Raw genomic sequence first — 15,348 nt, 5'->3', positions numbered from 1 at the left:
GGAAAAAAAAAAGGTAAGATAAGATTGCCAGGCTGGAGGCTTTATCGTTAGCTTCTTCCCTGGCAAATGATGTCATGCTGCTAACAGAGAAGATGTTTGCAGCGTTTTATTGACAAGGTGGAGGAGTTCTGGTAACAGCATCTTCGGCTGGAAACTAATGGCATCGTTCCAGCTCACAGCTGTAGCCAGTCTGTGAAGAGCATGGCCTGGGCTCCCAGCCTCCCCAGGAGACTCCCAGGCCAGGAGTGCTGCACATTACCTCCAGACATCAACTCCCTCCTCGTGTGTGGAGTGACAGGAGCTTTCAAAATCGAGGCAAGAAAAGAAGAAGGAAGAAATCACCCCTCCCTAATGAGATCACTCGAGTAGTGCAGAGTCATGGTCGTACAGGGACCTGCCTGGTTACACAACAGGAAGCAAAGCAGGGGATGGAAACTAGATGGGAACTATTGCTGTGGTTTGCAGCGGTTTGGGTGCGGGGTCCCCTCGCCCCCAGCCCGGCTGGGCTGTGTGCAGGCTGCCCAGCGCCATCCCGTGGCGGCTGCACCCAATTCCCACTCCACTCCTGCTCCTCTGCTCAGGGTTAGCACACAGGAGGATCTGTGGGGTGTGCCAGTCGTTGTGCTGAAAGCACAAATGAAAAAGCACATTTCCACCATGTGTCTGCTCCTCACCAGAGAGAGGGAAATAGCAGTGCTGGAGGTGAAGCCTCATCTAGTGAAAGGTCACTCCCCTGTCCCCAGCTGTGTCACTTCCTAAAGGATGAGGGACAGAATCAAATACAGGTCTCTAATAATGAGACCAAAGAGGGAGGACTGATAAAATAAAGCCTGAGTCAGAAATGCTCAGCTCAGGAGCTGATGCTCCTGGGGACAACAGGGCTGAAGACAGTGCTCCTGCGAGGAGCTGGCCTTGCCCTCACCTCTCTGCTGCAAGAGGCCCTATTTGTGGCCAAGGCTTTATGTGCTGCCATGTAACTGCTGAGTGGGCACTGTTTCTATCACAAACTGTCTCCTTTACTTCACGAAGCCCAAATCCTCAGGGGTAAGCATCCAAAACATGAGCTAAACAAATTACTTCCTCTTTGAGAAAGAAGCTGGGTTCTAATAGTGTAACTGTGATGAGATGAAAGCTCAGGGTAATCATGAGACTCCAGGTCAGTGGATTATTGCAGAATTTCCTTCCACTGACTCTCATCACTCTGTTTAAGGTCAATGTGAAGAGAGAGCAGACAGCTTTCCCTGCCAGTTGCAACTGCAGCTTGTGGCTGGCAGACTTCAGCAGCTCTGACTGCAGAAGTCAGCACTAGGTAAAAATGAGTATTACAAAAAAAAAAGCAAGCAGCCAGGCACCTGTCCCAGTTTGTGCCTGCTTAGCTATTTTTGATTGGAGACTTATTACCATGTTAAATCCTCCTAAAAGCCTGGTCAGCTCAGTTCTCTGAGATGGCTTTTTATAGTAAATCTGAAAGTTAAGCATATGGTTTGTTAAAGTGATATCAGAAAGCTTCTCTTAAAACTTAACCTGTCATGTTCCAGGGAAAAAAAAGAGAAAAGGGTTTTGTTTTTCCATGTAATAGTTTTGTTTTACTTGTCAGCCTCAGGAGAACCTTAAAAAGGTCACCAACCCCAAATGTTTCTGAATACCCAGTGGGGTCTAAAGAAAGAAGGCAAAGACAAGAGGAAAGGGGCTCAAGTTGCCCCAGGGGAGGTTGAGACTGGAGCTGAGGCAGAACTGTTTCCCTGAGAGGGGTGTCAGCCCCTGTGCCAGGCTGCCCAGGGAGCTGGGGGAGTGCCCAGCCCTGGAGGGATCCCAAAGCCCTGGGGCTGAGGTGCTGAGGGCCAGGGGTTAGTGGTGGGCTGGGCAGGGTGAGGGGAGGGCTGGGACTGCAGCAGCTTCAAGGGCTTTCCCAACCAAAACCATTCTCTGATTATCAGTTAACATGAGCCTTAACTCCACAATGTATTTAACATTTCAAAGTAATTTTACCATTCCTCCTCATTTCAAAGGAAGAAAGACTACCATTACCATCACCTCCAGCATGTGCTTTCTCTTGACTCTGGAATCCAAGATAAAAACAAGTTGTAAAGTTTTAAATTCCCCTTGTCACTGTGGTATTTGCACAGATAATCACACACACAGGAAGGGAAAGTATATTTCACCAACCTCTTCTATTGTTTTCCTGTCTCACCATCTGGAAGCTCACACAGGGGTGCAAGCACTCGAGCCTGAAAAGCATCAATTACAAAACATGTCAAAAGATACACAAATTGATCCTGTTTCCTCTCTACACAGAGGTTAAGGAGACTTTGAGGAAGCAGAAAACTTTTTCCCTCTTAAAATACACAGGTTCTGTCCCCGGTATTTGCACAGGTTCTGTCCCTGACCCCTCTCCCTCTAAGCTAAGGATGGTGCCATTAAATTCATGGCTAGAACTCACATTGGAGTTCACTGTAGGAAAGAGAGAACCTAAACTAATGGGAGGGAGGAAGGAGATTTACCATGTCATTCTAAAACCCTGTGCTGCAAATCTCTGGCCAAATGGGTCTGTTCTCAGTTATGATTTACATCTGTACTTCAGATAACAGCAGCATCCAGAAACACAACCATTAAAGCAGGAAAATACATCACAAAAACACTATTTACTTTTTCTGCTTGGCCTTGATGTCTGCAGAGGAATCCTCTTCTGCCCAGTATCTCTCTTGACTGTTTTCAGACTGCTCTGACAGACTGTGAACACTGCTTTGACACGACTTTTCACTGTCTTGTGCAGATTTTCTGGAAAGACAGATAAATGAGAGCAGCTGAGCTGACATCCTCTGTTTTTTCTTCCCACAGGAAAGCCAAGCTGGCTGCTCCTTGCAAGTGAGAGCAACAACTACCATCTAGTGGTAGCAGCTTTCCTCTCCTCACCAGAGCAGTACAAAGTGGGTTTTTTTCACTGTTCAGCGTGGATTGAGAGAAGATTATGTGAAATAAATCAGCCCCTGTGGGCTGAGGCTCTGATCCCATCAGTTACAAGAAACCCACTGAAGTCTGTGTTATGATGAAATCAAGAGATTTAAGATTTTTGAATCCTGACACCTCTGGATAACATTTAAGAGTCTCCATGGCTGAGTTTGCTGCACAGACTGAGCTACACAGTTGCCCAAGGAAGGGCAGGCAGTAGGGTGTTACCAGATTTGCATCCTGAATTCAGACCTCTCACTATCAGGAAAAATACTCAGGACAATAGAAATATAGAACCCATTTTAGAATGGTATTTATTCTGGGAGAATACCAAAGCTCCTGAGAGAGCTTTCTGGTAACAGAGCCATTGAAATGCAATCAAGTCTGGTGTTAATTGGGAAAAGGAGATGCCTGCACATTTCTGGGATGGGAAGAGGCAAACTTTGTCCATGTATGGCAGGGAGGGGAGAGGAGTGTTCCTTTTCTTTCCTGGCCAAATATATCTGGAAAATGTTATAAATCTAAGCAAACAGATGAACTTTAAAAGGTCTGCAAGTCTTCATATACAACACAGAGCAAAAGTATTGCTGGAGTGAGAGTGGATTCGTACAGATTAAAGGTGACAAGAAAAGGTCTGTCCCATGACACATTTTAACTGCCTCCTGCAGTCCAAGAACTGACACACAGTTTGCTTCAATGTTACTCAATTCCAACATTTTCATGGATGAAAATAAACTATCTGAAGGAGCTCAGCTTGTTTGCCAAGTGGTACACATATATAGTGATTACACCTACCAGTGTAATGCAGCCAGCTCTAGTGTGCTGGCAGTTAGAGTTTAATAGTACAAAATAACCTGGTTTGACATTTTTAGGAGAGAAAACAAGGGGAAAAAAAAAGAGTATTTTAAAAACTGAAACAGCAAGGAAACATTTATGGAGGCAGAATGTAATTTCCTTTGTTGGAATGTGACCAGAGCAGCAAGATTAAGGAATCAAGAAACCTATTAAGGCCTGTGAGGGTACAAAAGTGCATTGCTCTGGGTTAAGTGTGTCTGGGACATGGGTCAATATTACAGACAGATGAAGTCAACACTCTGCTGCTTCTCTGCCAGTTCCTGTGGTTTTCAGCCTTGCAAAATGGTTTTGCTCCCCAGAACCTGCTCAAGAAAAGGGTTCAGAGCTCACCTGGATTGTGGGGAGTCCAACTGAGAAGACTCTCCTCCCAAAATGAATGGGGTAGGAGTCTCCAGCCTCCTGGCTTTCTGCATGCTGTTGCCAGGGGGAGGTCTCTCCCCACTCAGACGGTCCTGTAACAAGTTTTCTCTGTGGAGGTTCACATCAGAATATGGGCAGCCAACCAAGCTGGGTTACAGAAAAAAAAAGGGAGAGAGATATGATGATACATGGTTTTAAGTCTTGTAAGTCTTGCCAGCCTCAGGCAGACATATCCATCAACAAACCAGAAAAAGTGAGGCCAGAAACACCCAGGGAGATGCTATTAACCCATTTCAGGTGTGGGAAAGCAGGAGACTATGTGGGAGAAATAGAAACCAAACTCATGTTTTTAAAGGGTCATCTCAGAGGACAAGAAGAGCTCTTCTCCTGTAACCTGCTTGTCAGTATTTCATGGAACACCAGAGCCCTGCAACTATCAACTCTGAAAAATTCAAAGCCCTTTACCAAATTATATGCTACTAGACCTTCAGACTTTCCATCTGAGATTAGCTCTTTCAAATAGTTTAATTGAGATAACTCTTCTTTTTGCAAGAGCACATAAGAAATCAAAAGGCAGAGCACAAAACATGAGCCAGTTCTCTTCACTCTCACACTTTAATCATCTACCCACACCCTCTCCCTGTTGAAGTGTCTCCTTGCATGCTGTTCTTGGGTATGTTATTTTACAAACAATATTCTTTTAGTAATGCTGGAATGAAGAATCTGGAGTGACTGAATCATTGCAGTTGTAATGGTTGTGTTGGTATAAACAGAATTTATGACAGAATGGCACATTTAGACACAAGAGGGAGCTGCAATTGCAATTATAACTATCTCCAGAATAAACACCCTCAGATCATTTGAGTGCAGTGCAAGTGCTTGTTGCTGGATTATTACTTCTATGGACAGCAGTCAGGCTCTCTCAGGCAGAACCCTTGTAAGAAGATCTGATGTACATACGTATAATGTGTTCCGTATCGTGGTCCCCGGACGTGACCGATCCCGTGGCAGCCTGGAGTAGGACACATTTGTCCCACTGCTCCCACTTCATCCACAGCACCTGGGAATAAGAAAACAAGTGAAACAGACCTGTGGAATTCTCCCTGCATCTGAAGAGCAGACTGCACTCAGGAAAATGATTCAACATAACAGTATGATGTCATCTACTTTACCCAAAGGCATTTGCAGAACGTGTCCAGTTTTTGCACACCAGCCTACTGGATGGACATCAGGGCTGTCTGCATCGACCCAGAAGTCATAATGATGGTCCCAGCCATCAAAGTGTATCTAAAAGGAGCACACAGTCTCAGTGAGAGATACAGTTAAGGACATGACTCAGCTTTTATTTTAACTTCTCCCTTTGTGTCACCTTGCTCAGCCTGAGGCTGATTCATTCAATCTTTCAGTGGAGCACAATTGTCCTTTGTGCTCAGTGTGTAACTGTTTGTTTTCCTGACCCCTGCATCCATGTTCTACAGAACAACCACATTCTGGTGACACAGTCAAATCACAGGGTCTGCAGGAAAGCACAGACCATGGGGTGCTCCAGCATACTCTATACTCAAACACTAAAGCTATGCAAACTGAATTGTGTATTTAACTGTTTTGTTTCTGAGGATCCCAAAACACCATCAAATGCAACAAGTCTGGTGGGTTTTGCAGTGAACAAGTCAGTAATTTCTGCTGGACAAAGAGACTAGTAAAAGTTAGCTCACGTCCAGATCAGGTTATCAGAGACTAAGGATCACTGCAGTTTGATGGAGGGCAAGTTCCACTTTCTGCCCCCAGAAACATCCTTTGGGAAGGGGACCTGTGGCCAAGCAGCTTCCATCAGTGCAGTCTCCACTTTAGCTGGCTTGGATTTGATTTCTCAGAACCCAAAACACAATTGATTTTTCTGTCAATATAATGAACTGAAAAGAATTAGTTAAAATCCATTTATGTAACAAATTTATACTGGAGAATGAAGCTGCTTCCCACATGTAGCAGGGTTTAACTTGCTTTGGCCTTTCCTTTAAGTATGCTAAGAAAAAAGAAATGGTCAGACAGAACATGAATGCTGCCTTTGCTCAGACAGATCACACAGAAATGGCTAAGAGATGGCAAATCATGCTGTCCAACATTTCAAAACACTTACATTAAAACAGTAACTAACAATACCAGGCAATTTCATCACATTTCAACAGGACAAAACAACAGCAATCATTTCCAGTTGGGCAGGCCTGTAAGCTTGCTCATCTGCAAGGCTCCTGCTTGCTGCTCCTCATACCAAATGGGTATTTTTCCTGTATTGCCAATCTCTCCATTCCTCAGCACGAGGGCTCTGCACTTTGAAGCAAGGTCATACCTTAATGCGATAGTCATCTTTGTCAACTATTGTTGCCACTCTTATCAAGATGGGATTCCTTCTGTCCACAGCCTCTAACTTCATATTCACTTGGAATCCATGAGCAGGACGCTGTAAGAGAGGATTGTAAGCAGAATGCTAAAAAGTCTGGGCATTCAGAGCTAGTCACCTGCTCTGGATAAGATCTGCTAAAGTTTTCATCTATCATTCCAATGCCTTTGCAGTTTTGGCCCCTGATCTCACAGGGCAGAGTGCTTCACAGGTTAAAATCCATTTTCTAGAGGATTAAGCTGCCTTTGCCAGCAGCCCAAGGCCACTTGAGAGGAAGCCCAAGCTTCCCCAGTGCAGAGGAGCTCAGTTGGGGCAAGAGGCACTTCCCTAACAGTACAAAAAACCAGACTCTGCCACTGACAGGCAGATTCCACAGCCTGACAGCAAACTCCCCAACACAGCAGAGAGATGGCCTCACGCCTGCCAAGGAGAGGGCCCAGCTCAGCACCGTCTCACACCTGAAACAGCACCCGCTGCGTGACGTCTGTCTCCACCACACGCCCTGACATCTGACAACAGATGCAGCACCTGCATCTTACAGTTACCTTCACCAAGCAGGTTACTTCTTGTGACAACAACTATATCTGCTTGTTTACAACAACTGCTGAGAACTGTGGTGCTGGGACTTCAGCTCCAGCTGCTGGAGTCTCTCACCTGCAGTCACTGACTTACTCTCAAACTCCAGCAGTCGAACGACTTTGTAATGTCTCCAGAATGCCCCTTTGCAGCACCCACAGATGGGATCCTCTAAGCAACAGATAAGGTTTGCCAATGTTTCTATTTATCTCTAAAAAACTGACTGCAAATTCCTCCTCTGGCCTCCTCAGCTGGGGGTTATGGAGCACTGGATACTCATTCCAAACACGTCCTTCTTCATTTCCACACACAAAGGTTGGGATTTTAGCACGAGATGACAAATCACGTCTTTCAACAGGATCAGGTTAACGAGAAGATGGTTATAATCACTCTTCCCTACCCTTCCTGCTGCCAGCAGCTGGGGGCAGGGAAGAAGGTGTTACTTCTGAGCTAAGGGGATTACAGACTCCAAACCTCAAGTTTCTCTTTGGTCTTTTCACCTAGATGCAGACATTTATCCACAGGCTTTCAGCCATGTGACACAGCAGAAGCCAGACAATCTAAACTGCTTTTAGTTTTAAGAGCAGTCTTATTGAACCAGCCAACCTTGACTGTCTTCCTTGAGGAAGAAGTCTGAGTGTTAGAGAACAAAATCCTGCCCAGAAGGTGAGCAGGGTTATTTGATTAAGCCTTGCTGAAGGGCTGCTGCCTTTTTGGCAACAGCTTATGAATGCTTTTCAATTGACAGCCCAAGACAATAGTCTGGAACAGTGATGCTGACAACCAAGCTGCCTCCTCCTGCTTTTCTGGGTGGAGAAGGCAGCAAAAATCCAGACACAAATCTGCTGTTTGTGCTGATGATCACTGTGTCTCCAGGCTACATAAGAGAGCTCTTGAAAACTGTTACAAACTAATTCAGTGAGAAACGTCTGCTCTGGCTCTCAGCTTGTATTTTTATGGGCTGATTTCCTGTAATTGCTAGCTGAAATAATAATAACAATAGGGAAAAAAATCAATAATTGTGCCATGTGTTTGCACTTCAGACCAAGCAAGCCAGAAAAATAACAAGGTTTGATCTTGAAAGAGTTCTATTAACTCTTGATATATCAAATGGCTTTTTCTCTTTTTTTTTCTCCTTTCTCATTTTTGAAACAGTCTGGGATGATAATTTATATTGTGGAGTCTCATGAGAGCCAGAATTGGCCCTTCTGCTATTCTCTCAATGACAGATACTTGAAGGAGCAAAGCAATGGCTGCACAAATGTAGGCTTAACAAGAAAACAGCCGAGGCAGCTGCACTCCCCCTCGGGAAGACACTTCACTTTCAGAAGAATCCACACACAAAAAGGGAGTACTCAGCACTGAAAAGGCTCTCTGGCTCGAGCAAAGCCCTGACATCTTCAGGTGACACTTCTCAACACATTTTCTATTCTGAAAACCTGAGGAAAGAATGCCATAATGACAGATGACTGAGGGCTCGAGGCTGGGAGCTGGGAGTGGGTCGTACTTCAGCGCTGCTTTTTGTACCGTGAACAGTTTTATTATCTTCCCAAAATATTTGTCTCTACAAAACTACTTCTATTGTTCCTCTGTTGTATAGAAGACCAATTGCTGCATTCTTTCACTCTCTGAAGGTTTCTGTTTTCCAGCACTGCTGGGATTTTACCAGCATGGCTCAGAAAAAGCTGAGCCTACCCTGGGGGCAACAAATGTGTCCTACTGACAAGCTTCACTCTTTATCCTGCACAAGGCTCCAAGGTGCTTTGTGTGCTGTGCTGCATGATCAACGATGCTGTCTGCCCAACTCTGGCAAACCTTAATCCAAGGGATGTCTGGGAGTTCAACTGTGCTGCAGATAATGCCACTTGTGGCCTTACAGTTCTCTAAAGAGGCAAAACCAGTCATTTCCTACTGCCTGACACCGACCTGCATCAACTTCAAATGGACACCTGCTGAAATCTAGCAATTATCAAACTTTTCTGACTGGATTTTTACCTCCCCTATCTGAGGCTTCCCTGATTGCTTTTCCTCCTCAGTCCTACAGAGCTTACCAAGAAAATATGTGGGAGGGCAGCAGGTACTAACCTGCAGCTTCAACTTCTTTGAGAGGAATCAAGACAAGTGTCATGATGACACAGAGAAGTTTTAAAACATGTTGCAAAGTTGAGCAAGGTAAGCCAGCAGAGAGGAAAGAGCTGCTAAGGGAAAAATAATCATCTTGAAAGTATGGGCTTTATCAAGTTATTTTAAAGGATTTGGTTTTGTTTGTGCACACAGTGAGCTCCCAGAGAAATGCACCGAGCTCCAATGTAAGAAACAAAAGCTGATGCTCCCAAGGTTCAGATTTAGTCTGCAGGATGATCTTACTCCATCTAGGAGTTGGCAGAGATGCTCTATCATCTGTTAGCATGCTTATTTCTGTGGAAGGCACAGCTGGCTCCTCCCTAGAAGAACCAAGAACATCTAAGCCCTTGATACAAACTTGTCACTACGTTAATTCCAGCCTCATCAGCCAGGGGAAGAAGGATTTGCACAACTGCAAAGTGATAATATTTGAGAGACGTTTTTAAAATCTCTTGGAGAAGAGACACCTGCACATTTCTTATCCCCTCTCAAACACACACACCACCTCTTCCTCCCTTCTCCACCAAACACCATCAGTTGCAGGCCAGTGATCTCCACTTCTGACGCCCATGAAGGCAGAGTTTGAAAGGTTTGTTCAACCAGCATCAGTCCTGCTTAGATGTCAGCTGGGAGATCCCCTTTGCCCATCCAGTCAGACCTTGAGCAGAAGCTCTTTCTCCTCTCCATGCCCTCTCTGAGGCAACACACTGCCCTCCACACATTCCACTGAAAAGCTCTTCCTTTAAATGGAGCTGCTGATGGAACAACTGAAAATATTTAGTCAAAAATCCTTTCCAAGACAGCTTTTCATGCTGTGTGTTTTGTCAGCAGTGAGAGGTGAGTAAAAAACCCCTGTTTCCACCCTCTTGGCACAGACATGGTGAACCACCATCAAAGGAAGCATCTAGTGAGAAAGGGTAGATAACAGCAGCTTCCCCCACTCTCCTGATCTAGGACAAGCAGAGAGATTCACCAACCAGTTTGAATGCTCTTGCTGGGGCTGCGTGGGAGTTAGTTTCTTCTAAGTATTTCTCCCATGAGAAGGCTTTGGAATCATCTCCTGAAAAAACAGACACTTAAGTAAGAAAAACTCACATTTATTGTCACAAACAACAGAGAAGCAACTATGTAACACATAATGATTATGCTAATTTAGCACTGACCATGGAGGGTGCTGGAAGGTCTGTTTATTCACACAGCCCACTTCCAGCACACACAGCAGTAGGTTTCCCCAGCTTCTACACAGGGCTCTAACCCTGACCTGAAAAACCTGAGGAGTTCATCTCTGTAAAGCTTAATAAATGCTTATTCTCTAGAGAAAGATGCCAATTAAGAGCTAGTCAGAGGATTCTGTGATGTACAATAGTATCAGTAAATTAAGTTCCTATTTTATTAACTATTCTGTGTGACTGCCTGTAAGATTGTAGAAACTTCTTGTCTCCTGCTACCTACTCACCCAGAGCTGAGTCAAACTAGCAGCCTAGAGATAAAAGGCTCCATTGCCTTACCATCATCTCAGACACATGGGTGTGCTACTTTAACAATACTTGGCATGTTTCTCCCTGGCAACTACAGTTAAGAAACTGCTCTACTTTTTTGTTCCTTTCCTATTTCAGTATTTTTTAGCCTCAGTACTGTTTCCCTTCAGTGGGGGGATGCAATGATTAAACACGTGGGACAGTCTGCACACTGCTGCAAATAAATCTCTCAGCAGAGAAACCAGAATTGACTACAGATTCTGCTGGGGGCACAGGCAACTGTGATATGAGTTAAAGGAACTGCACACCACAGTCTTGTTGCATGTTCCAGGAGCAGGAACAGATGTGGTATTACTGAAGAGTAAATGTTTACAACTTCTTTTGCATCTGCAGCAAAGCCAGAGAGGTTAATTGCTCCAACAGAGAGGGATCTTGTAGTGCCATCCACTCTGCAAAACTTGATACACAATAATTACAGCAATTCTTGCTCCAGGGCTGACAATCTAGCAAAGAGCAGACATAATTTTTTAATATCTGTTGGTTTTAAGGTGAATGAGCACTTCCAAGGCCTGAAAACAACACTGATTTCCCTGCACATTCTGTCCTTTTTAATTTGCCAGCATTTTCTCCATCTACTGAATTCAAGTGCAGTAGAAAGAGACGTGGCTTCAGCTACTCCTTCGTTTCCAGAAACTTCATCTTATCATCTATGAAATCATGCTACTGATTCCTCTTCTTTCCAGTTCATCTCAAAAGAAATACTCCAAAGTTCTTTCCCTTCTGAAATCAAATTCAATTACAAACAACCAAACCCCATTCCATTTTCTGAAAGAGCTATGAAACAAAATGAAATACAGTGGTAGAAAGGATGAACAATAATATTGTTCTGGCAGTAGAGAGAAAAGTGTACTGAATGGAACCTGTAACTTGCAAGTATGTGATCATGTAGAAGATAAAGCTTGCAGGTTTTTGTGTGGCTGAGGCAGGAAATACGTCTCATTTTCAACATACCAGGTGGTGCTGTCAGTGGGGTTCCAGTTTCTTGGCAGTAGCCGACAGGACGGATATATGGGCTGCTAGCTTCACACCTGAATCACAGAGGGAAAGTTGGCACCAGTCAATTTTAAAGATTAAAAAAAAACCCAAAAAGAAGCAGAATTTCAAATACTGTCTGCTATGCCTTAGCAGATGCTTTCAGTGGGTGTGATCATGGAGCAGAAGCATTACCTCGTATAGAATGTATAACGCCGAGTTTCCAAGGCGTTTGAGCTGCCCCAAAAGACAGAGAAATGCAGAGAAGTATGTCTGCTGCTTGAAAAAAACCATCATCAAATGCCCCCTTCACATGGGCCACACCAACCCTGGACACAGGTCATCCAAACTAAACCACATAGGAAGCAAAGTAGCAAAAACCAAACCTTTGTCTCTAACTGAAAGCCCATTACTGTGGATGCCGGGGAAATGATTTCTAAGGTCGTTGCCAAGAACTGCACATTATCCACAAATTCTTGCTGAAATAGAGAGGTACTTTACCTGCCTCCCAACTTTATTGCATATTTAGATCTGAGCCCCTGAAGGAGGTAATGGGCTAATTTGAGACAGTCTCTTTTGTCACATCTGCTCTGAGGAAGGGACCAAAGCGGTCTTTCAGATCTAGGAAAATACCGGTGTGTTTCAGCCAAGCTCTGCTTTGAAGCTTTCTTTGCTTGTGGTTCCCATTAAAATTTTCCAGTTCCAAACAAAACATAGCATGAAAACAAAGGTTCACAGGTGAAAATGATAAAGGAACAAGATCTAAAGTCCTGCAAATGGCAACATCAGCATTGCAAAGCTCTGCATGACATATGTGTGGCAGAGAAAGAAAAGATTAAACCTGCCACCAAACAGGTGCCTATTCTGAAAAACACCAAACAAAAGGAGCTGGGGGGGAGAACATAGAATATGGACTGAACCAGTGCTATTTTGATAAACATGTGCCTTGTGTGGCTTTCACAGACAAATTCAAAGCAAGCTGCTCCATTCATGCAGGCTGGAAAACACAGTACAAAGAGGGAAAACGTTTCCTTGACTAATATCCCACCAGCCCCAGCAGCACAGCAGGGGAGAAGGTTCTCAGACGCAGGACAAGTGTCGTGCAGGTCAGGGCAGCCTTTAAGAAAGCCTAAACCTTGGCAGTCATTTGTATTTTCAAAGGGCCTTAGCCAAATTCTGCTGAAGCAAATGGGAAGGCTTTTAACTGACTTCAGTACTGCTTGCTGCCAAAGGTAAGTTTGCAGAGACAGGCCAACACTAGTTCTGGAGGACAGGATGCTACTAATTCCAGGTGGTGTCACTAGTGGAGCTTATTCTTTCTTCAGCTCTGCCTGAGGAACAGATAAAATGAACATTCCATGACCTAACCCCAGCTGCATTACCTCACAGAAGCTCAGGATGGTGGGGGTTGGAAGGGCCCAGCAGAGCTCATCCAGCCCTGCTAAAGCAGGTTCCCCTGGCTCAGGGGGCACAGGAATGTGTCCAGGTGGGGTTGGAAACCTCCTGAGAAGGAGCCTCCACACCCTCCCTGGGCAGCCTGGGCCAGGGCTCCCTCACCTCAGCACCAAAGGACTTTCTCCTCGTGTCCCTGTGGAACTTCCTGTGTTCCAGCTTGTGCCTGTTACCCCTTGTCCTGTCAGTGGGTACCACAGATTATCCCCATCCTCTGAATACCCACCCTTTAGGTATTGATCAGCATTGATAAGGTACCCCTGAGCTCAGGCTTCTCTTCTCCAGACTAAACAGCCCCAGGGCCCGCAGTCTTTCCTCCTCACACACATGTTCCAGTCCTCCCAGCATCTTTGTAGCCCTGCACTGGTCTCTCTCCAGAAGTTCTCTATCACTCTTGACCTGGGGAGCTCAGTACTGGACACAGGAGTTCACAGGCTGTTCAAGGTGACCCCACTACTTTTGCACTGAGCTGACTGAGGAGCACTCAGACAGGAGGGAAAGCTACTGGGTAACTGGTACTTTGTAAAACCCAAAGTGATTATTTACATGCTTGAAAACTGATTTAAGATCCCAACTTCAGTGGCTACATTTAAAATGTTACAGATTAGTCTTAGTGAAGAACAAACTAAACCACAGCCTACTTGCAGGTACCCATTAGAAACAGAATGTCTTTACCAGAAGTCGTAAGTCTCATCCCAGTTGTCACAACGAATCAGCAGACGGTTATCCACCACGTCCATGATGGTTGCAACACACATCAGAAATGGATTCTTCTTGTTCACTGCTTCTAGCTTCATTCCCACACGAAAACCAGAGGGTGTGACAGGCTGAGGAACACGACATCAGTTAAGTCAGTCACATTCTAGTCAGGCCCTTTAAATTACCCTTACAAACTCATTCGTTGTAACGAGATGTCTACAGACAAGAGTTCCAGGAGTTCTCACAAAGATTGTTGCTGTTTCTAAAAAACAGCTCATGTAGCTCAAATAAGAGAATCTCCAGCTACAGAATGCAAAAGCTAAGATGCACGTGCCTGGCAGTGATGACTATCGGCTGAGGATAAGCATGAGCACTGCAGGTCCTGTCTTAGCAGTGGAAGAGTTAAAGAGTCTTCAAGGAAAAGAAGATGGAAACAGAGCAGAGCTGCATAGTTGAGCTCTGATCCTCCTGAAATCATTCCTCTGTCTATCTGCAGCATCAAATCCACCAGACCATGGACTTTGTGTCATGAGTGACACAAAATGGGAGTGAGTGTTACGCAGGAACTGAGGCTAACGACCAAAAAGAAGGCAAGAGTGGGTGAAGGATGAAAAATGCTCAAGGTCCAAAGCTTCATAATGAATCCCATGGCACACATAAGTATGCTGCTGGAAACCAGAAATTATTTTGGAAATGATTAAATTAGAAGAGAGTGACACAAATACCTTGGCTGTAGGGACACAGCAAAACAGACCGTTGTAATACATTTAGTAAATGGTAGAGTAAATCTTTTCCTCCAGTATTACAGAGACAGGGAAATACAAATTCTTTCTCTGGAAAGCCAATGACTGGAGGAAGGAAGAAAAATTGTACTGGTTTCCCATCTTAAAAATAAATCATCAGGAAATAGCTTTCATGTGATTGTACCATGGTTGTAGCTCTGACATGATCATATTAAAAACATGTAAATATCACAGTCAAAACTCACAACTCAAAACAGACATCAGACCTATCTGAAACATCTTGCATTCAATATCACCACTTACACTGTTGAGGGTCTTAAAAAGGCTTTTTGGAGCTGCCTGAGCTTTGCAGTTCTTCAAATATGAAGTCCAATTAAATTCTCCCTCCTTGAAACCTAGAAGGAGAGATAAAAAGATTCAGAGTGGTTTCTCAGAAATGGAAATGACCTGGGAAGAACATGAACTTTGCATGACAACTGTCCTCCTGCAGTCTTCAGGGGTTATGCATTTCAGCTAAAACAACTCTCTTTCAGTATCATGTCCAATCATTAATCTCAACCTGCAGATGTTTCTAGGAAACTGAATGGAAGCAGCAAGCAAGCTCTGAGCCCCAAAGAGTCTCCTTGCTCTACAAACTCATGCACTACAGAGTTTCTAATTTGGCTAACAATGTCAGTCTCTG

General features: G+C 44.4%; 1 protein-coding gene across 2 annotated transcripts in view; it reads right to left on the bottom strand.

Annotated features, from left to right (window-relative positions):
• LOC104558958 (lethal(3)malignant brain tumor-like protein 3) overlaps positions 1 to 15,348 on the bottom strand; it is a 49,193-nt gene that overhangs the window by 12,842 nt on the left and 21,003 nt on the right. For both annotated transcript variants that reach the window (XM_062014531.1, XM_062014532.1), the window contains 10 exons: positions 14,970 to 15,061; positions 13,900 to 14,051; positions 11,752 to 11,828; positions 10,240 to 10,322; positions 6,512 to 6,622; positions 5,337 to 5,451; positions 5,125 to 5,224; positions 4,135 to 4,311; positions 2,647 to 2,778; positions 2,167 to 2,228 (listed from right to left, as the gene is read on the bottom strand). In XM_062014531.1, coding sequence (XP_061870515.1) covers positions 2,167 to 2,228; positions 2,647 to 2,778; positions 4,135 to 4,311; positions 5,125 to 5,224; positions 5,337 to 5,451; positions 6,512 to 6,622; positions 10,240 to 10,322; positions 11,752 to 11,828; positions 13,900 to 14,051; positions 14,970 to 15,061 — 1,101 coding nt within the window. The remainder of the gene's footprint in view (positions 1 to 2,166; positions 2,229 to 2,646; positions 2,779 to 4,134; positions 4,312 to 5,124; positions 5,225 to 5,336; positions 5,452 to 6,511; positions 6,623 to 10,239; positions 10,323 to 11,751; positions 11,829 to 13,899; positions 14,052 to 14,969; positions 15,062 to 15,348) is intronic.

This window comes from Colius striatus, chromosome 24, assembly GCF_028858725.1.
Source record: "Colius striatus isolate bColStr4 chromosome 24, bColStr4.1.hap1, whole genome shotgun sequence".
Taxonomy (NCBI): domain Eukaryota; kingdom Metazoa; phylum Chordata; class Aves; order Coliiformes; family Coliidae; genus Colius; species Colius striatus.
Note: the sequence above shows the minus strand (reverse complement) of the source record. Positions and strands in the feature narration are given on the sequence as shown.